The 22,185-nt window shown below is 39.7% G+C and overlaps 1 protein-coding gene across 3 annotated transcripts in view; it reads right to left on the bottom strand.

The window, feature by feature from the left end:
• sf3b3 (splicing factor 3b, subunit 3) overlaps window positions 1-21,170 on the bottom strand; it is a 51,721-nt gene extending 30,551 nt beyond the window's left edge. For 2 of the 3 annotated variants that reach the window (XM_069900982.1, XM_069900984.1), the window contains exons 1-13: window positions 21,069-21,170; window positions 18,678-18,808; window positions 16,797-16,952; window positions 14,752-14,922; window positions 14,090-14,262; window positions 13,338-13,479; window positions 12,241-12,353; window positions 10,441-10,578; window positions 8,920-9,023; window positions 6,743-6,908; window positions 6,455-6,550; window positions 4,768-4,840; window positions 1,044-1,195 (exon numbers count right to left, since the gene is read on the bottom strand). In XM_069900982.1, coding sequence (XP_069757083.1) covers window positions 1,044-1,195; window positions 4,768-4,840; window positions 6,455-6,550; window positions 6,743-6,908; window positions 8,920-9,023; window positions 10,441-10,578; window positions 12,241-12,353; window positions 13,338-13,479; window positions 14,090-14,262; window positions 14,752-14,922; window positions 16,797-16,952; window positions 18,678-18,747 — 1,554 coding nt within the window. In that variant the 5' untranslated portion in view covers window positions 18,748-18,808; window positions 21,069-21,170. Of the gene's footprint in view, window positions 1-1,043; window positions 1,196-4,767; window positions 4,841-6,454; window positions 6,551-6,742; window positions 6,909-8,919; window positions 9,024-10,440; window positions 10,579-12,240; window positions 12,354-13,337; window positions 13,480-13,757; window positions 13,851-14,089; window positions 14,263-14,751; window positions 14,923-16,796; window positions 16,953-18,677; window positions 18,809-21,068 lie in introns of those variants that run through there. The other variant, XM_069900983.1, reaches the window with a different exon arrangement.
• Window positions 21,171-22,185: the final 1,015 nt, after the last annotated feature.

Raw genomic sequence — 22,185 nt, 5'->3', positions numbered from 1 at the left:
TGAGTTTTTCCACCACTTTTGCGTATTTACATTCACAGCATTTGCAGACTTTTTTTGTTTCATGTGATTTATCTGAAATTTAAAAGTTATAACGTGACTAAGAGCACATTAGTAGGCTGTTAAGATTATTCAATGAATCTTATTCTTAAGGAACATGACCCCAATTGCAAGCATTAAAGGTGATTTGATTGAATGCTTGTCAAATCCAAGAGAGGGTGCAGAAATGAAGGGAATGTTTTCTGTGGGGTCCAACAATAGCCCAAATGCAACTTACAACTTTTGCATTTCTGACTCTGGGATAGGATCCAACATTTTGAGCCAACTTCTTTAAAATGTAGCATCCTAATTAAATCAGAGTATTCCATGCTTCAGTGAAAGAATTACAATAGAAATCTCAGATGCTCTCCAGGATTTCCACACATGACACTGGGACACAAAACTTCTGTTCTCAAGGAAAAACCCTTTTCTGTCTTGCAATTCTGAATTGAATAATGTTGGATGAGGCATTGGTGGACATGGGGCTGGATGTAGGAGTAACATGACTTTAGCAAATAAGCAAATTTCAATTATAGCTTACTACCACTGAGACAGAAAATACATCTTAAAAAAATAGTTCAATGCAATAAATTAGACCCTGCAGCTTTCAGTTTGGACCTCAAAATATGTTATGGAGATGTACAAACCAAATGTTTTGCAGAACATGGGAGTTGCTGACACATTATTGGCCTTTATTATCTGACCTCGCAAAAAGGGTTGACAAGCTTCTGGCTTGAATAGCTGCAGACCATTGTTGTTTTCATCCTCTCGCTGCTCAAGCTGAGAGTTCAAAGACTTTGCTCAAGCATTAGCAGGAAGATGAACATACCATGTTGATGTTATACAGGTCAATCAAATGAGCCATGATCTATGATGATGGAGTTTGTATGGAAGTTTTCTCGGAACCTTGTGCAACCATTTTACATTCCATTATCAATGAAGGAAACTAAAGAATCAATTTTAGAGAGCAGCAGCAGTACTTACTGGAGTAAACTCTATACCCCTACCTGGACCAGTGCATCCTCACCAAGCAAGGAGCAAGAGAGTGTGGGCGTGGTACCCAGAAATCCAGAGTCTGTCACTTCCTCGACGGTCTCACCAATAGACAGTACCAGTGTGGCATTCACGAAAGACACAATGATGTATGCATCATACTCATCTACACACACAAAAAAGGTGCAAAATATACTTGCAGGTTAACATCCAAAAGTTAGTAATTCAATTTGCAATAAAAAAATTTGTCTTCAATAAAATCACTTTAAATGTGATTCCAGATTGCATCTTATGGTTTTAATATTTTACTATGCAAATATCATCCCTCCCAATATCAAAATAAGTGAAACTGACACCAAATAAGTTAGGCTAACTATATTTTCTGAAGTTAAAACTATCCTTCTAGATTTGATTCTATTAAGTTTTTAATAGTTAGGGGATGATTTTGGGAAAAAGACCATAACTGAACAACAAACATTGGTAAAGTGAAACGTTACTTACTGCTAAAAGGCTCTACTAAATATATTTCCACCCAGAATACGTGGTCCTTAACTGAACTACAGGTCAAAGTATCATGATAAGAAATAGGACAAACGTAATCATGAAGGTTTTTAAAAAGGCACTTTGACTCGAAAATTTTAAAAAAAATTAAAAATAAGGAAGCCAACTGCATGTTTCCAACTTGAAGGAATTTTGCTATTTCTCAGACATTGTTAATTAAGCCTTAGAAGATTATGTCCTAGAACTCCAACCGGGTTGCTAAATTTCTTACTTGTAACAACCCTGCTTAGGAATTGACAAGATAAAAGTTAAATCGTACAGGAAGCCGCACACTGGCATATATTTGGTGAATTCGGACAATACAAATTGATTTAAATATCAAATATAGATCTTGAATTAAAATAACGTTCACAATTTGGGCACTTGCATTAAGCTTGCATTAAGCTAAACCATATTGATTTGGGATTTCTTGTCCTTTTTTTCCATATCTTCTAACTTTGCATTTTACTTTAAGAACATGACCATCCAGGCCAAAATTAAGAATCTATTATCTCCCAGTACAGCAAGATATTAGACATTAAAAAAATTAGTGATCATTGTTTCTTTTTTAAAAAAGCTCAGATAAACCCAACTCCGAATCCCCTCACTGAAACACAATAGGTACCTACAGATATTAAATCAATAAGCATCATTCAGTCAGTTACTAAGATAATGGGTGTAATCACTGCATCATTACACAATGATTAAAATACAACTTCCAAGCTTGAGTCACATTTGGGGGGTGGGGGCTTTGGAGTTTCCTATTGGTGGCTGAGCTAGCAATTTAGGAATAATAATGAAAGAAATACAGTGCACTTTATTTGCAGTGCATTAATATCAATTAAGTATGAGAGCTAATAGCAAGGACGATATTCTTGCTGATTCTTGTAATGTGTCTATTGTTTAGACACGCTGCCGTTTTCCAGTCATGTAGAATATCTGTATTGAGAGTATTTTGCTTCATGTAATCACTGGTTAGGAACGTTCTTTACAATGTAATTCCTAAACCAATATCCCAGAGGCCCTACCAGCAGGTACGCACCTAGAATGAGCAGCACCTTCCCCGGCCACCTGTGGGAGAGAAACAGAGGCTTGGTATTGGTAGAGATCGAGCCACCACATACCAGCCAAGATTAGTACTGCTCTTTCAGACTCAAAAGAGGACAACCAGGTCATAATCTACAACTGCAAAAAGATCACTTAGGCCAAGCACACCTTGTAACCCATCAGATACTTCAGGAAGCAGTCAAATTTAAGATAGCATTGTAAATGAAACAGCAATTGAAGAATTAGTAGAAATACACTGCTCAATTTCAATTTAGTTGAGTTTGGATTTCTACATTTAATTATTCTTTCACACAAAATAGGGTGCAGTAATGGGTGTAAGATTACATCCCTTTAAAGTTTATATTAAAGCATTACTTGCAATGAAACTCATGTAAAACGCACCACTGATTTGTAAGAACTCTCAAAAAGGTAGCAATTTCAATGACACATTCCCACTAAACACCATCAGAAAATGGCTAAATGAAAATTATCCCATGTTTGCCAATATTTTTGGTTAATGGATTTGCAACAAGGATTACCACACGTTTACAAATGTGTTAAGGTCATTCTAAACTTCCATGCGTCCAGCCCAAGAGATCAATATTGCAGCTTTCACTTCTGTACATTATTCACAAAAAAATACAATGACAGAAATAACAGTATGCCTCACCATCTTAACATAATTTTATAGTCAATAATCTAACCTCATTTAAGTAAGTGTGGAGATCATAATTGAATTAACTGCACTGGGCTAGGAGCAAAAATTCATCCAATGGTCTGTTCATAATTGCCATCTAGTGGAAGCAACATCATCCACATGGACAGCACTGTAGTCAACTGTAGTAAAAGAAAGTACTTGCTTGTGCAGTTGCCAGTGACAATGAAGGACTGCCAATACATTTCCAAATCAGATTGGTGTACAAGAGGGGTGACATTCACCATAACCGTGCCCTTGGTGATAGAGCTTACAATTTGGGAGAAGCTGACACAATGGCCGAAGGGGAGCAATAGTAGACGATGCTCCAGCAACAGTATGCCAGCAGTAGAGGAATTGATCCATCCTTATCCAGAGTACATCCTAAGCCCTTTTTTCTGCTTCTTCCAATCATTGTTCAGTATGGAAAAGCTCCAATTCATCAGCAGAGGGAAGATAGTAGCCTTCTCCATAAGACTGAATTTACAGAACCCTTGTACATGATGGATTTATCCCAAGGATCAGTGAGTCTGGCCCAACGCCTATATGATTCTGTGGGCATGATAATGCCTCATAAGTTTGTAGGACAGCTCTCCCCAATTTAGACACAAGCTCCCAGATACTTATGACACTGCAAACTTAGTTGGGCCAGAAACTTTGTCCAATGCCAAGTGCTTTGTCCTCCAGTTTTTTCTGTTCCTACATTCTTGTCATAGCAAAACAGAGTGGTCTCAGTTAAATAAATGGTAGCTTGGAGCGTAAGAGTCCAACAGGGGAGGATAACAGTTTTCTTTCCCTGAAGTTTTGTGGTAATTATTATCAATTTCCTTTTTTTTTAAATCCCAATATTAACTGGACATAAATTTTACAGGAGTCAAGCATATTTTGAATTCTGGTCCTTGGATCTCAGTGGTCAGGTAACTGAACGACCGTCACCAATGTAACGAGTTTGATGTTTGCAAAACACCCACAACTTTAATTGGTGCCTTTCAATTCAACAGTAATTTAAAATGAGGATGACCCTTTTACATTAAAATATGCAATGATCACCATTCAGTTATTAGAATTGCAACAATGATCAATAAAAAGTCCATTGCTCTCAGTAATTTCAATTTCAAAACCAGAACATAACTGGCAAGAATATTGGTGAAACAAAAATAAAGGATAGATGCAATAGGACAAAATACTGAATAACATGCCTGATCCTCTGCAATTCCATTTTATTAAAATAAACCCATGCAACTTCATAATAAAATTGGTAGATTTACCCCAAATGTAGGACAAAATTACATTCAAATCCACCGTGAAAACATGTGGAGTCAGAATTTTGCTTCCCTCAAAATGCATTTTGAATTGTGACACGTATTTCATCATTTGCCAGCATCTTGGCTGTATTCTTTGTTGATTATTACTATATCCTGTCCAAGACAAGTTTGTGCCTTAGTGTCAGACCATACCTTCCACATGTCTTCTTACAGTCCACACAGCATTAGGATTACCGGGTAGTTCGGACACAGCCATTTCTGACACCTGTCAAAAATAGAGGCAAAAAAATTAAATATTTACTGTCTATGCGGATTTTTAAAAAATGATTATTTACTTGAAGAGGTAAACAGGAAAATCTGCAGATGCATGGGTCCAGCATGGTACATGAAATACTGGAGAAACTCAGCAGGTCACACAGCATCCATAGGAAGTAAAAGCCAGTTGACATTTCAGACAAGAGTGCTAAAAAATTAAGGATGACTTTCCATTCCAGCATATCCACAGCACCCTCCTTCAGAAAACATCGTTTCCCCTCAACTTTCATAAATTGACCTCTCACCCACATAGCCTCTATCTTCCATCCATCTGCCCTAGCCTCTCCACCCCCCTCCCATGAGACACAAGTGCACAGTCCCCCTTGTACTTAACTCTCATCTGGCCAGCCTCAGCATCCAACATAACCTTCCCAATTTCCAACACCGAGAATAGGATCCCACCCTCTTCCCCACCCCTCTCCACGACTTGCTCATCCCTTCCCACTAATCGTGCTCTTTGGTATCAGCCCCTTCTGACACCAAGAAAATCACTTGCGCCTCTTTCCACAAAACTATTTGGGATCCTAAACAGTCCTTCCAAGTGAAGCAACACTTCATTCATGAATCTGCTAGTTATTTAATGCTCCCAATGTGGTCACATCCTAGAGACTGGATGCAGATTGGGAGATGTCACTTTGGCTTTGTCCACTGCAGCAGCAAGAACTGCCCAGTGGCCAACCACCAATTCCACACCACTGCCACACAAGTCGCTCCATAGCCTCATGTACTGCCAAAGGCCACCCACAAATTGGAGGGACAAATTTTATATTCTCTATGGGCAGTTTCAATCAGCAACCATCAATATTAAGGTCACCAATTTCCATTAAACCCCTCCCCGGTCAGTCTCTCTTTCCTTTCCTCCAGTTCCCTTCCTTTTCCAATCAGAGTTGGTCTATGGTCTATAACTTCTTAGCTTCTTTCTCTTCTACCCACCAAATTTAATCCATCTTTTATTCTTACTTGTTAGTCTGTGCTCCTCCCCTTTCCTTCCACTTTTTTACTTTGACGTCTGCCTGATTATTGGTACTCCTGAAAAAGGGCTCAGGCCTGAAACACTCACTGTCTTTTACTGTTTTTCCAGCACGTTTTGTGCATCCATTTTAGAAGAATTTCAAGCAAGCTACATCATCGTAAAACCAATGAGAAATTGAATGGGTGATTATTGACGTTTAGCTGAAGGAAATGTTTGCTGACAAATTATGGTTAGAGAGCGACAGACTGCTGATTCAGAGAATAGAGTTTTCCCCAAAAAACTTCGGAGAAGAGACATGATTCACATCATTTCAACAGCAGTGCAAATAGTCATGCAAACCTTTCCTCACCAAACACAAACTAAAGGCACAGAAAAGGTTGTGATTGGTCTTCATCAACAAGAGCCTTCAATGATAAGACACCTTTCTGCCCTTTCCTCAAGCACAGTGGCCATATTACCTTCTAAGATGGAATAGATAATGAAGCGGCCTAGAGGTGGAAACCAGAACCAGCTAAAGGACAATTCTATGAAATTTGAATTGAGAAAATGTTAAGTCGCCATCACACAACCTAAAAAAAAAGCATCTCGTACCTCGAGACCGTGTCTCAAGACTCTCAACGATGATCTTGGCCCTCTACCACAAGCCACATATAACTGAGGCGTGTCTTCATTCGCCAAATCAGCAATCTGCAGGTAAAAATGGTGAAACACAGTGGTGAACAAACATGACAACTCACAAATTTGAGAGAAGTAAAACTTTCTTGAAATATTTTTTTCAGTGACACAAGCAGAAACTAATGGCGTCAACAAAGGAGCATAATCAATCCCTGAATGTGGCATGATTTCCAGATCCTGATGCATTTTGAACATATTCTATACCTGGCAGGTCAATATCGGTGACAGGCTGTCCAGCTCATCCACTAGTACCAAGTTTTTGAGAGGTCGTGGTTGAAAGAAAAAGGTATCTCCTTCTTCTAAGGGCATGGCTGAAGAAAATTCTGGCTCATCATCATCATCTCCCAAATGTGCAATTTGATAAAGGTAACTGCAATATAAATGAGGTGTATTATTTCAATTTATACAACAAAATCATTTTTTTTTTAAAAAAGACAGCAACTCCTTAATTGCAGCACATCTATCAGTTCTCAAATACTGAACCTGCAATCCATCTGGTAGTTTTATTTCAACCAACCCAGATTCCATAAATACTCATCTGGAAAATGGCTTATAAACCACCAGTAATAATGTTTTACACCGATATCTTCCAAAAAGTAAAATCGAAATGTAAAGTCAAGACCAACATATCAGTCCAATTCAGAGATTATCAAATTCTCCTGACCCAAGGTGTAAAGAGAACAGCCAGATTAGAAACCAAATCTTTTAATTTGATATTTTAAGTTTTTGAAAGAGTGGAAGAACTGGAAGCATTGTGACTTCTAGCCAGAAGCATGTTACTGAAGAAAGGGATAAATATCACCTGACAAATATTCAAAGCCTGTCGGATGTTGCATCAACTGAAATTTTCAAGCCAAAGATCGACGGATGGTTTGAAGCTCACCACCATGGAACATTATCTCAGTTCCTCCCTCCAAAAATGCTGGATAAGCTGCTGAGCACCTCCAGCCCTTTTTGTTTGAGATTTCCAACATCAGTAATTTATTTTTTTGCTTTTTGACAGGTTACTCTGACAAGAGTATCATGAGAAATGAAGGAGCAGTAGGAGCAGAGTAGGAGGGGTGGGGGTTGTGGTTTGATGGTGAAGGGATAGGAGCTACAAACACACTAGTTCTTCAATAAGGGGTGGAAAGTTACACAGCCAGCTGAGATAATTAAAATGCACTGCCTGAAAAGGCAATGAAAGATGATTTAATAATAGCTTTCAGAGAATAACTGTAAATATCGAAAGGAGGAAAATTTTCAAGACTGAAAAAAATAGCGAGAAACTAAGTTGAACAGAGACATGGACAGATAGATACAACAGGCCAGTGGACCAAACTGATGCAGGATACATACTATGGGAGGATTACACGTACGGGATTCCTTTAAGACAAATATCAGCGTAAAATCCAATGAGAAATGGAATTGGTGATTATGGTTTTGGTCTTTAATGTTTAGCTGAAGAAAATCGGCAATTTGACAAATTAATAGTTGTGAATGGCGACAGACTGCTGATTCAGAGAATAGAATTTTCCCCAAAAAACTTCGGAGAAGAGACATGATTCACATCATTTCAACAGCAGTGCAAATAGTCATGCAAACCTTTCCTCACCAAATACAAACTAAAGGCACAGAAAATTGATTGGTCTGCAACAAGAGCCTTCAATAATACCTTTCTGCTCTCCAAGTTACCTTCTAACCTGGAAGGGATAATGAAGCAGACTAGAGGTGGAAACCAGGACCAGCTAGGATTAGATATGGGATTCCTTCAAGCCTTCAAGATATCAGCATAAAATCCAATGATTATGAATGAATAACAACAGGGGCAAAATCAATGGTTTTGGTCCTCAATGTTTAGCTGGGCCCACACATGGGGCACAGAAATCTTAAGAAGCTGTTCTAATTTCCATCTTTATTTGTTGATTAATCAACCTTCAGGATTTATTTTAAAGAAATACAGCATGGTAACAGGCCCTTTCTGCCCACAAGCCCACCCCACCCAAATACCCCAATTTACCTACAAAACCTATACATTTAAAGGGGGGAGGAAACCAGAGCACCCAGAGGAAACCTAGACATGGGGAGAACAAACAAACTCCTTATAGGCATCGCCAGATTCAATTTATAGAAACAGAACCAGATGAGTTTAGACAAGTTAGACATGCATCTCAACTGGGGTTAACACTTCATGTTTGCCCTCTAAGCTCCATGACGCATTTTTAACACCTACAAAGTCTGAACATCCTTGATTTATGACATTATGGTAGGTTCTCAAAGGAAATCAAATATTATACCACTTTCAATTATATGCATGATGCCATCAGAACAAGAATATAGAATTTTTTAAAAAATGCTGTTTCTAATGTCTGGCATGACAAACAATAAAACTGCATACGTACTGATTGCCAAATTCAGAGGCCACAAATAGGAATCCAGTCTTCAACACACACATGGCAGTGGACACAGGAACGGTGTCAAAATACTTCAGCCTGATTTCAGTCACCTATAAACATACAAAGAATCCAGCTTCAGACAAAGGGACACAAATTCAATCAAGAGCAAGAACTGCAGGACGATGAGGCACAAAAGCTGCAGATGCTGGAGACTCGAGCAAACAAAAGAATTGTTGACCATTTCTACTTGTGAATGCTGCGCGACCTGCTGAGTTTGTTCAAGAGCTGCAGGATGTTGGGATGGGACAGTCAATGAGTGAGAATAATGTGAGAGAGAAAAATATGAACATGGAACAGATACCAGGGTGGGATAACTTTAAATTATGTTCCTTTTGAGAAAGCAGACAGAATGCAACCAAGTTTCAGAGATACTTGGCAAGGTGGAGGGCAAAAGTTTTATTTGACTCTTCACTTCATTTATAGTGTGGTTTCTGCCAGCATTTCATAACCATCACTCAAGGAGGGGGACACAAGCCCTACATCAAAACTGTCAGGCAGCTAAGCCACCAGATCTTAGGCTCAACTGGGTGTCAATCTTCTGAATGTTTCTGACAATCAGAAATACTTAAATTATTAAAACTACTCATGCCACCAAAAATAGACTAGAACTAAGAGATTTAACTAGCTCCAATTAAAACATCTAAATTTGACTGATATGTTAATACCCTACAGTCCTTTCCTCTCAATGAATGAACAGGGGAATGAGTGAGGGAAGCAGCTGTTCCTGGCACAGCTCATTTGAGCAGATTCTCTTCAATTTGGGAGTGGGGGACTAGGACAGCAAAGACGCCGCAATTTTGCATTCCCACTCATCAAGCAGCCTTATCTAAACTGAATAGCTGATTGACGACATTTCAGGAATCCCATTCACACAAAACTGCCAACAAGTTTGGCAGAGATAAATGCAGGAGACTACTGATTTCTCTACAAAGTCCACAGCATTGCTATTTTTAAACTAGCATTCTATAAAGGAGAAACTGAATTCTTGCTTCCAAAAAATATTTGCAGCAGACTTCATGGACCTCAAATGATAGTGTGAGGAGGGGACAAATAGGGTTGCTCTGTTTGGAATTCCCAAATGAACCTCATGGGATGAAATTCCTGTCCTGCATTCTCAGAAAGTTACAATTAAGATGTTTATTTTTTGTTCACTGCCATTATAGTAACAATCCGATTTAAATCCTGGATTCTGATGCAAGAACAATCATCTACCATTTATTTTTTTCCATGTGGCAGTTTAATTTTTTAGTATATTTGACATACCTGTATAGTCGCAAGAATTCCAGTGCATCAATTCATTGTGCCCATATGACAATACAATCTGACTATTCCAATTAAGAAATATTATTTATTTTGGCAATGATTTTTAACAATGACAAAGTGGAAGTTTGATTGCAGATTAACACAAAAGAAAACAAGAGTTTTACTTATGGTTAAATCTGAAACGTGAAATCTAAGTTTACCTACCATGTCTTCATCCGTTTCAAGTGTGATTTTGAAGATATCACCTTGTTCAGTTTGTGCCAGAAAGAAGAACATGGACTTTGTCTTGTGTGTGGCAGAACAGACAAAGATCATTCCTCTTTCAGGATCATCTAGGTCATTCTAGAAGGGAGATCAGAAATCATGATTAAAAGTACTATTTGTGGTACATTTTTCATCAAATTAATCATGTTAACCATTTGGTTTAATCTTTATTTACGGAGCATGGCTTCTGCCAGCTTTTAATTGAATAAAGCTGTCAAAAGATCTTGTAGTAATGAAGAAATTGTAACCTTGTAGTAATGAAGAAATTACGAAGTCAAGATAGGAAGCACCATGGTAGGACACCCTGCAGGAAATGATAATCCCATGTTCCTGCTCTAACCTGGGTTGTGGGACTGGGTTGATGTGAAAGTTTATGCAATGCATTTTGTACCCTACAGTTTCAAAGTGCAGAAGGTGATGTAGGAGCATTTAAAATTGGCTACATTACTTGGAGGGCGTCATCTTCTTTAAATTTGATGGATCTGCATTAATTCAGATAAGAAAAATTCACAACCCTAAGTTTGTGCCTTCTACTGTTTAGCTAGGAGATAGTCACTGACCAGCTCCTATAACCACAGCACTGACAGCCCAGCCAAGTCTGTGATCAATGGTGACCAGCCACTCACCCACCAGCCCCCCATTCCAATGATAATGAAGCCTGTCAAGGATGCCACCAAATATGAACACATTTATACCTCACATCACCAGCAAAGGACCAGAAAAATAAGGAAGATCAAACACATTGCCTTTACAGCACCAGCAATTGGGACTGGGGTTCAAATACTGCTGTATTTAAGAGTTTGTACATTTCACCCCCCCCCCATATCTGCATGGGTTTTCTGCCCATCGTTCGAAACATATCAGGGGAGTAGGTTAATTGGGTGCAACTTGGATGGCATGGATTCGAGGGCCAAAATGACCTGTTACATTTAAAATGTCTACATTTAAAAGATTAAAAATTACCCCTTCAAATTGAGAATCAACCCTAAAACTTTAAAATGCACAGGAATAGTTAACCGAAGAGTTAAAAAAGAAAATCTGCAACCAGGTGAACACCATCGAAGAGGCCAAAAAGACAGAAACAAAATGTTTATACATTAGGACACAAGGAAAGAGGCCATAAGGACTCCCAGACCTGCTCTAGCTTTCTATGGTTATGGATGATCTGATTATTGATTCCCTCAACTTCATTCTCCGTCAGACTCCCATACCCAACTTATCCAAAAATCTACCCTGGCTCAGATTTGACCACTTTTATTCAGCTTTACACTTAGCTACTTGTTCTCCATCCTAAAAGGAAATCTTTAACCAAACAAACCCAAATCAAATAAACAACAATCAAGCTAAACAGATAATGTTAACCATTCACAATTCAAATTTGCAGAACCAAGCCTCAGTTTAGGGACACAACATAGATGTCAATCTCAGCACTGTAACATGATTTCACTGAAATCAACATTTTAAAAAATTACTATCCGAAGACCAGAATTTACCCTTCTTTATGACCAACAATAAATCGTTATATTTTCTTGACACCTAGATTGGGTCTATATACTGTTGTGCTTTGTACAAAACATCAGTTGCTACAATGAAAAAGTTTTGAAATGTTTTGGGACATCCAAAAATGCAAATTTATCTGTATCAGCCAATTATCAATTATACACAAATCAAAATTGCTCTTTGGTGAATATTTGTGGATAAATGAAGTGCAAAATGTTTTAATGCCAACAAACTTCTCACCCGTCTCCTAGGAATGGGGCACCGGATGTCAGGCTGGTCTCCAAAGTTTTTATATGTGATGTAATTTTCAGAACAGATTAGTACACCACTGGGGCCATCCGAGCCTCCTGGAACTGAAGGAAAAGATTTAATTTTCAACATACCAAAACTTGTGCTACTTTTTAAAGCTTCAAATGAATCACAGACAAAGAGAATTTATCATAAATATAGCACTAATACTGGCTGATCAGAGCCACAGCCTCAAACTTCAGCAACCCGGGTTCAATTCTGTGTGGGGTTTGTACATTATCTTTCTATCAGAGTGGCTTTCACCCATATCCTAGATATGCAGGTTGTGAAATTAATTGACAATTTTAAGTGACCCCTACTGTGCAGAAAAAAGGTAGAATCTGGGATGAGTTTATAGGAATAGAGAGAATAAAAAGAGAATAATGCGGGATTGGTGTAAATGTGCACTTGATAGCTGGCACATACCCAGTGGGCCTAAGTGCCTGCTTCCTTGCTGTATGACTTAAAATAAAATGAGAAACAGAAGTCCAGTAAATGCAAGATATATTTGGAAGGACTAGTTAAGTGTTTCAGGTAGAGACTATGTGTCAGAACATTGGGGGTTTCTTGTGAGAATCCTTGCATTTTTCTGTTTAGCATTTATGAATGGAATACTGCAAGGTGAAGTTTTGTTAATCTCATCACCACTGTCCATCACTCTCACAGTCGTTTTATTTGCTCAGAGCCCTTGTTTTAGAAAAGGGTTCGTCATGCTCATTTCATGTCAGACTTCAGCTTCAGGAGTCTGGTAATAAATTTACACCAAGACCAAAACACGTTAAGTTGGGGCTAAACCAATTTCCCACAATTTTGATCAAGTCTCTCTGTCTTGCCTGAATGATCCTAGAATTTTATCTTTTTATTTCAGATTTCTAGCATCTAGATTTTTGTTTAAACTTTCATTCCCACCAAGAACTCTGATCGCATCACGTCTTGGTAAATTGGTGTGTTTCAGCATAGATAACTACATACACCTATTGCACAGGATCTTAAACCAGCTCATCTGATATAATTTCAGTCAGTCCACACTGACACCACTCTAACCATACCTGTAATCAGGAAGTTGCCATGTTCTTCCAGAGGTTCACTGTATTTCCTCACAACATGATTAAGCCCCAAATCCAACTCATAAAACGTCAACGTTTGCTGAGTATTAGCAGCTGCCTCACCTGTGGGGTCACTGTCTGCCTCCTACAATTGAGAAAAGAACAAACTCTGACATTCATACTGAATTCACATGCTAGTATTTTTTAGCATTTTTTTCATGTCATTTTTCAATATGGAATTCAACAACATTTCCTATTTTCTACTTTTATTGGAAGCTATGTCTTCACATTGGCAGTCAGGGCATTGTACACAAACTTAGTGATGTTACAGAACAACTCCACAAATTATTGGGACTATAAGATTTGGCTTATATTAAAAACTCAAAAGCAAAATTTTCTAGTCAAAGTAATTTAATTTTGTACCCGATTCAACTCAGTCAGTTCTGAGATGGCTGATCCCATCTGGGTTTTCATATCAGCCAATGGCCAAGGCTTTTAATCACCTGCCAGAGCCTCCTACAAATAAAGGAATGGGCATGTCGGAATAGTTACCCCACAACGGATGCACAGCAAACATCATCCAAAGTCCAAACTTTAAGAATAGCTCTTTCGAGTCAGAGTCCTGAAACATTGTAGAAAGAAAACTAGGGGAAACACTGGAGTTTTTTTCTGAAAAAATAACTGCCAGTTCATTAAATATCAAAAACATTAACATATGGATGTTTAATCACACTACATTAGTCAAAACCAAATACCTCATAGTCCATCTCAAGGCAAGCAAACATCGGATTTTCAAAGCCCACATCAACACCAACTACATGATAGACCAGAGTATTTGCTTTATGCGCTTCTAATGGTGAAGAAATGGTGAGGCGAGCAGCAGCATCGCGGTTCAGAATATAGACCAATTTTTGCTTCTCGATGGCACCTGGTAATAAAACAATCATTTATGTCCTGGAACCAAAGGGTACAATGAAAAGTTTCTTTTCCAAATGAATACAGCACTCCCAAAGGTACTTAAGGCCTTATTGAAGCAGAACTCGGACATAAATCGTAACATGGTGATCGAGATCTGAAATTCACTATCAGTTTTAAAGATACAGCATGGTAACTGCCCCTTCCAGACCATATTGCCCAATTACACCCATGTGACCAATTCACCCACTAACACCTTATGTCTTTGGAATGTGAGAGGAAACCGGAGCACTCAGAGGAAACCCCTTGGAAATAGCAGGGGATTCAAACCCAGATTGCTGGTACTGTAATAGCGTTGCATCAACTGCTATGGTCACTGTCAGCTTGTTGCTCCTACATGTTTTGTATACTGGACAATAATGAGGTAAATAGATAATGGAGCAGGTTAGTCAAAATCTAACTGAATGATGAAGCTAAATGGTCTGTTCTCATTCTCACTCACCTATCATGACAGCACGACCTTTCGGATCAACTGCCAAGTACTGGCCTGGTACAATACGACGGCACCCACTCTTTCCAAAGGTTTCCTGATGGACCTTGTCAAAGATATTCTTGGATGGCTGGTACTCCAGGATAACAATCCTGCCAGAGTCACTGCCGACTACAATGTAATCTGGGGATTAAAAAGGAAATAAGATTTCTGAAAGCTTCTTGTGCTGCTATTAATCAAAAAGACTACTCTGACATTTAACAGTCACATAGGTATGGACAACTGTTTGAATACTCCTTTTGCAATTCAAAGGCCTAAATTAGGACGATTGGAGAATTTGAATTCACTTCTATTAATCGGGAACTAAACATCTGGTATCAGTAAAAATGTCCATGATGCTTTCAGATTGGGAATCTAATTGGTTCATTAATGTCCTTCAGAACAGGAAACCACCAATCTGTTTTACATGCGTTTCGTTACTTCAAATAAACTTGGTGGATTTGAATGGACTTTGCAACTTGAATCAAAACTCCACACTTGCAATTAGAATCAGAATGAATGAAAACTAATAACCTTCCTCGCATTCTCAAAGTACTTGAACATGATTTGAACTCCCCACCCTAAACAATTGGAAAAGTTATGCACTCAGACAACACATTCTCCAGACTGAACACTTCCCACAAATTCTTTACTTCTTAAAGTCAACTGATGGTAAAAAGCCCCATTATCCAACTTTTACACCTCTCCCCACACTACTCCAAAACTGTGTGGAAGCTAGAACAGACACAAATGTGCTTGATAAACTCAGCAGGTCACGTAGCATCCATGGAAGGCAATATACAGTAAATATTTTGGGCTTAAGCCCTTCTTCAGATGTGCCAGAAAACAAGTAGATATCCAAAAGAGATATGGATATGGAAGAGAAAGAGGAGGGGGGAACACAGGCTAGCAGGTGATAGGTGGATACAGGTGAAAAGGAGAGCAAAGAAGCTTGGTGGTGACGGTGGGGTGGGGGAGGAAAGAAGAAAACAGGGCTGAGAAAGATTCTCTCTGATATGAGAGAGGAAGGAAAAGGTTAGGAAACTAGTGGAAGGGAAAGAGGGATTAGGGAAAGCAAGAGAACAGGGGGACGGGGGGTACCAGAAATTAGAGGTTGATCTTAATGCCATCTAGTGGCCGAGGCGGAATACTCAGCCTGGAAGTAGGAGGCCATGGACAGTAGGGCAATGCATTAAGTGACTGACCATGGGAAATCTTTCCTGTTGCAGTAGACAGAGCAAAGGCGCTGAATGAAATTAAAACTAAATATAGTCCTTTTCGCGATCACGCAAAAGAGTCAGTAACGTTGTTCAACCTTAAAGATTTTGTAGAGTGATTAGTTACAAAATGTTTAAGGATTTGTTTTTAGACCATTAGATAATTTTTTAAGTCTAATAAATAGGAACAAACCCCAATTAATTCAGATTGAGGGCCAACCCGGTTAAACAAGGAAGAGTTCCATTGACATCTCTTTCAATTATGCAGTTAGGTTTATCTAGTGTTTAAGCATTTATTCTATGGATACTCCCACAGCTAACCCATCTCAGGGCAGCTTTCTGTGAATTGGTCAAAAAGTTACAAATGAAGTCCGGCTCCTGACTTCCCACGCAGGGCTCGTACATTTCCAATTATTAAATGACAATAAATTGTGATTCACCACAACCAACAACTGGGAGAGAGACACTTTCAAGCAAATCTCTAATCTAATCTCTGACAGGCAATGTCACTAAATCAAACAATCAAAAGGAATTCAATTAATCCTCCACCCCATATCCTCTACATTATACATCCTTCACATTTAGTAGCATTAAGAATGAGGCTGTACACACAATTTGAAAAAGGATGATAAAAAAGTTTATCCCTGAAATTGAGAACAGAATCTAGTGGAACACATTTAGTACATGCCTCTGATGTTTCAGTTCTCATCCAAGCATGAAAAGCCAATCCAAGTCAGATGGATGATTTTGAAGTAAGTGAATTTGTATTTTCATAATGGAGGTCAACATGAATACTCCTACCTTTGGTACCACCAGTTAACCGGAAGGCCATCAGAGAACGAATTATCCCAAAGACCTCCACCGTTAACAGGGTATGCACTTTCCCAGTATTTGCATCCGGGCGGAGCAACTCCAAGATCTTTCCCCTGGAAACAACAATCTCCTGCATCTTGGTTCCTACAATGAAACATGAATCAATCAGAAGGACATGGCTGGCAATTTTGAAACACTGGAAACAACAATCTCCTGCATCTTGGTTCCTACAATGAAACATGAATCAATCAGAAGGACATGGCTGGCAATTTTGAAAATTCTATACCATAATGGTAGACAATTTAGACCATCGCACAAAATTATCTCTTGCATCTAGGGTTACAGAGCACAAAATGATTAACAGCACTAGACCATGATTTATAATTGAGGTGCAAAGAAGTCATGCTAAGCTCTTATAAATGACTAAGCCCGCAGGCAGATTGTCTTCATTTGCAGACACCATAGATATAAAAAATGGCCACTTTTGCATGAACAAATTTACTAAACTGTACAGGAAAGGTTACAGGCCAATGCTGGAGAACTGAGATCATTGTATTAAAACAGCAAATGTTGGGGAGTGTTTTAATAAAAATGCACACACTTCTGAAAAGTTTTGATCTAACAAAATAGAGAAAATATTTCCAGTGTCAAGCATTTATAGCTAGAGAGAAAAATAAGTTCCTACAGTAGAGATGCAATGTTTTGTCAGAAACAAGAATCTTCCTATAGAGACAGCACAGAACCGCTGCTTGAGGATTCAATCGATCCTGATCTAATTTTTTGATCATATACTGTTTATCCATTCTCTGTGATCTCATGTCCCCCACCCTATAAAACTTTGGGTTTCCTCCAAGATCTCAAAGACATGATGGTAAGTTAATAGTCCACTGTAAATTTTCCCTAGCAAGTAGATCAATGGTAAAATCTTGAGGCCATCAATGGGAATGCAGGGAACCTAGTATTTTGGGAAAATCACTGGGGAACGTGACCCCGCAGACTCCATAAGACAAAATGGCCCCCTACCTTGTTGGGAAATGCAGAAACAGACACAAAATAGCACATTAATGACCAGTTTTTTATCCCCCTACTCTCACAAATAAAATATCTTTGATCCTTGTTTACAGAAATCTGCAAACTATCTGCTGCCTTTCTTACAACAGTGGAGGTACAGGGTCACAAGAGTCCACTGAGTGATTCTTAGCAGTTTCAGTCAATGGAGGTTTCTTTGGATCAAATTCCTGCACAAGCAATATAGTGCCTCCTGAAGATGAGAACTGGAGGGAAAAGGAATTCTGAATGGATTTCAGTACAGTATTTTCATCTTCTGAGCCAGCTCTGTAGCTGCACAACTCCCAATAACCCAAAGGCCTCAGCTTGATGGCCACCTCATGTGGTAACTATGCCTCAGGACATGACAGTGAGGCTCTTTCTCTAGCACCACCCTAATGGCTTTGGCCAGCATAAGACAACCAGAGGCATTCAAAAAGTTGGAATATATTTTAATAATTTAAGACCAGTTAATTTAGAAATGTTTGCATTTATAAATACATTAAACTAATGTCAAGTTTATTTTCTTCCACTTAAGAAAACTAAAATATTCACCTAAACTTACCTGTATAATTAAGGTCAGTAAACTGATTCCAATAAAAGAGGCTACGACAGATTTATACCAATACTGCTGTAAAGCAGACGGGCAAGATAGCAAGTGTGTTGAGTATCCCCTTTTGTCAGTCATGAAATGCCCATTGGATGTGTTTGCATCCAACTTCAAGCATGTTTTTACCTCCAATTTCTATGGACGTCCCAGCCAACTGTTGGCGCCATCCAACCTCTTTCTAATAGAAAGCTAGCTTGACTGCAGATCCTTACCTGAGAAGTTTCCATGAATGGCATGTGATATCCCAGTTGCCCTTTGAAGAGTCAGATTATACAAAAACATGATTCTGCAAGTTCTTTCTGCACTTAGAAGATTAAATTCTGCTTCCAGCAGTTAAGAGTGACTGCAAAAAGAGTAAAAAAAATTAGTCTGAGTAGTTGCAAATATTGTAATCACAAAAAAAATCAGAAAAAAATTATTAAGGCAGAGCCACAAGGTAAATTAAAATAGCAAGGCTTCTTGAATTTTTTTTTGTTTCAGTCACAAGGTAATGGAGAAAGTTGACAACTGTGACTGGGCTCAACAACTGCAAATTTAATGCCACGGCAGTATTGCAACCAAAGCAAAATGGATCATGATTTGGTCATAGTGAAGTTTTAAAAACTGAATGTCATCAACTTTGGCAGTCAAAAGATGCATGGGAGCCATTTTAAATAGAATAGTTTGAAAATAAAATATCGCCACAAAAACTGAATTGTAGGTTCTTCCAACATTTGAATGTAGGCAGCAATGCAGCCATTTGAAGGATGGAGCTCTGTTGGCCTGGTGCACTGATTGACGCCCATAGCAATTATAGGAGTGCAATAGGGGCCTCAACATTTCTGGTTATGGAAAGGAAAATACAGCAGGAAAGAATGCCTCAACTCAATAATTCAACCCAAGGACAACAGCTATGGTCAGATAATTCATTCAAAAGTACATTGGGAAGGAAGTCAGCCTGAATTCACCCATTCAGATCTGACAATATGACTTTAACCGCAATCCTAAAGTAATGGCTGATGCAGCCATATTAACGCCTACTTTGGGTAGGTTAACCGATTAAGTAGCATAATACCCCACTCACAGCAATTGTGGAAAAAAAACATTGTATATATGCAACAAGGCTCCAGTATCTTTGTTAGCAAATCAGGGAACTTCTACTTATTTTTTTGTAACATTTACTTTACAAATTTATAATTAGTTAATTACACGAAGGATCACTCATTATAAGCACTTGAGACCACGAGGTTTCTTGGACCCTTTAACTGCAGGAGGCAGGAAATCTGGATTCAATTTTAAACAGTCTTCAAATGTATTCCATTTTCCTGTTAACTGCAAGTTTCAGACCACTTTTAATGCCCTTCTCACAACATTTCACAAATCCACAGATTGAGTTTCAACTGAGAAAACAACTTAAGAGGAATTCCTGCATTTGAGTCATTTTAGTTTCAAGCAGACTGGACTCTGTTCCTGCATCCATTGGGAAATCTGGCTTTATAATCTATAATGGAAGCATTTTTTGTGGAAAATGTAGTAGTTACAGATTCTGGCATCCAGTCTGAAACATTCCAACAAGAATAATGTGTCTGATATTTTAATGTGGAAAACTGGCAAAAATTATCATTCCTTCTAATTTTACAGCAATGGTTCAAAATGTTTTTCCAACCAAAGATCACCTCAAGTATTTCTTTAGAGACCACCTATGATTAAAAAAAATGGGTGATGAACCATCAGGAATGGAAGGGGGAGGGGGCACAAGCCTCTTCTCAGATCATCAAGATTTTATTTTATTGGGGAAGTGAGAATTTTCCTTTTTTCGTCATCAATTTTACAACTTAAAAAAAATATAGTACTTGTTTATTATCCCAGTAAATTTGCCTTCACCTCGACCAACCGTGGACCACTGTTCTCAACAATATACCAAATCAACTGAAATGAGAGGACCAGAAAGCTCAAATCCCAGAACGAACGGGAATCAACTGCAGCTTGTTTCTTGAGGCAATGAGTAATTATTATTAATGAGTCTAATAACGGAAGGAAATCGTTTTTTAATAAATTTAGACATACAGCAAGGAAAGAGGCCATTTCGGCCCACGATTCCGTTTATGCCGGCGAAAGTACGAGGCGGGTGAGTCCATGCTCTCAAAATTGAGGCTGGTAGAGAATTAACGGAGAAACGAAAGAACTGCGGATTCTGGATCCTGGAGCGAACAAAGAGAAGCCGGAGGAACCCAGCGGGTCGGGCGGCATCAACGGGCCAACGCTTCAGGTTAGCTCGCTGCATCGAGTGAAGTAGGAAGGGCTGGGGGACGTTGGCCGAGGCTGCCGGTGGATTAACGTGTGCACGGAGCTGAGAAGTCTCGGAGGCAGAGGGGCCTGTAACCCCACCGGGCTTCAGTCCACAGCCAGCCAGCAAGCACCAGCAGCCTCCTGGACCCGCTTCCCCCGCGCCGCCGCCGGCCCGAAGACAATGCGCGGGCGCCTAGGCCCGAAAGCCTGGCCCTGTCCCAGACCGCCTCGCCGTACCGCCCGCCCGCCCGCCATCCATCCATCCATCCATCCGCCCGCAATACCGCAAGATTCAGCCCCGCCACGGTCTCCCGAGCCGGCGAAGGCCACGATACCTGCTGGCTGACGCCGGATGCCGCCGATGCCCACTCAGACTCCGACGGTCATCCCTGCCACCTTGGCCCGCTCGCCCGCCAGAACACAGGGTCCTCGCCCAGCTGCCAGGTGGCCAGAATCGGCCTGCAGGCAGTGGCAAGCCCCGGACATCCTACCCCTCGCAGCAATGCTCCGCATCGTTAAATTCATTTCAATCATATTTGAAAGCAACTCTAAAAATATGGACAAGTTGAATAGACAGGAATAAAACATGTATTTTTGTTCAGGGAGTTACTCAGCCAGCTCCATTGCCTACCAAAGACCCTATGTCCAGGGACATGTTTGCAACCTGTAAAGATTGTCTCAGTTCGTGTAGATTTTATTTTATTCCCTCGAATAGTAAATGCAGTTTGATTGAGAATTAGATCGCGATCTGTAGTGTAGAGTTTGCTTCTCAGCAGAGGAACAAATCCCAAAGCAGATTGTGAGATATGTTATATATAGAGAATTTAGGTATTATTCCATTCAGTTGCCCATTCAGAGCCAGCTCTTCAGCGCTTGACGTCCTGCTTTGCGGAAACTGCCAAAATGTTTGGCCTGGGAGTCAGCCTGAAGAAAACTGAGGTCCTCCATCAGCCAGCTCCCCACCATGACTACCAGCCCCCCCACATCTCCATCGGGCACACAAAACTCAAAACGGTCAACCAGTTTACCTATCTCGGCTGCACCATTTCATCAGATGCAAGGATCGACAATGAGATAGACAACAGACTCGCCAAGGCAAATAGCGCCTTTGGAAGACTACACAAAAGAGTCTGGAAAAACAACCAACTGAAAAACCTCACAAAGATAAGCGTATACAGAGCCGTTGTCATACCCACACTCCTCTTCGGCTCTGAATCATGGGTCCTCTACTGGCACCACCTACGGCTCCTAGAACGCTTCCACCAGCGTTGTCTCCGCTCCATCCTCAACATCCATTGGAGCGCTCACACCCCTAACGTCGAGGTACTCGAGATGGCAGAGGTCGACAGCATCGAGTCCACGCTGCTGAAGATCCAGCTGCGCTGGATGGGTCACGTCTCCAGAATGGAGGACCATCGCCTTCCCAAGATCGTATTATATGGCGAGCTCTCC

This window comes from Narcine bancroftii, chromosome 10, assembly GCF_036971445.1.
Source record: "Narcine bancroftii isolate sNarBan1 chromosome 10, sNarBan1.hap1, whole genome shotgun sequence".
NCBI lineage: Eukaryota > Metazoa > Chordata > Chondrichthyes > Torpediniformes > Narcinidae > Narcine > Narcine bancroftii.
Note: the sequence above shows the minus strand (reverse complement) of the source record. Positions and strands in the feature narration are given on the sequence as shown.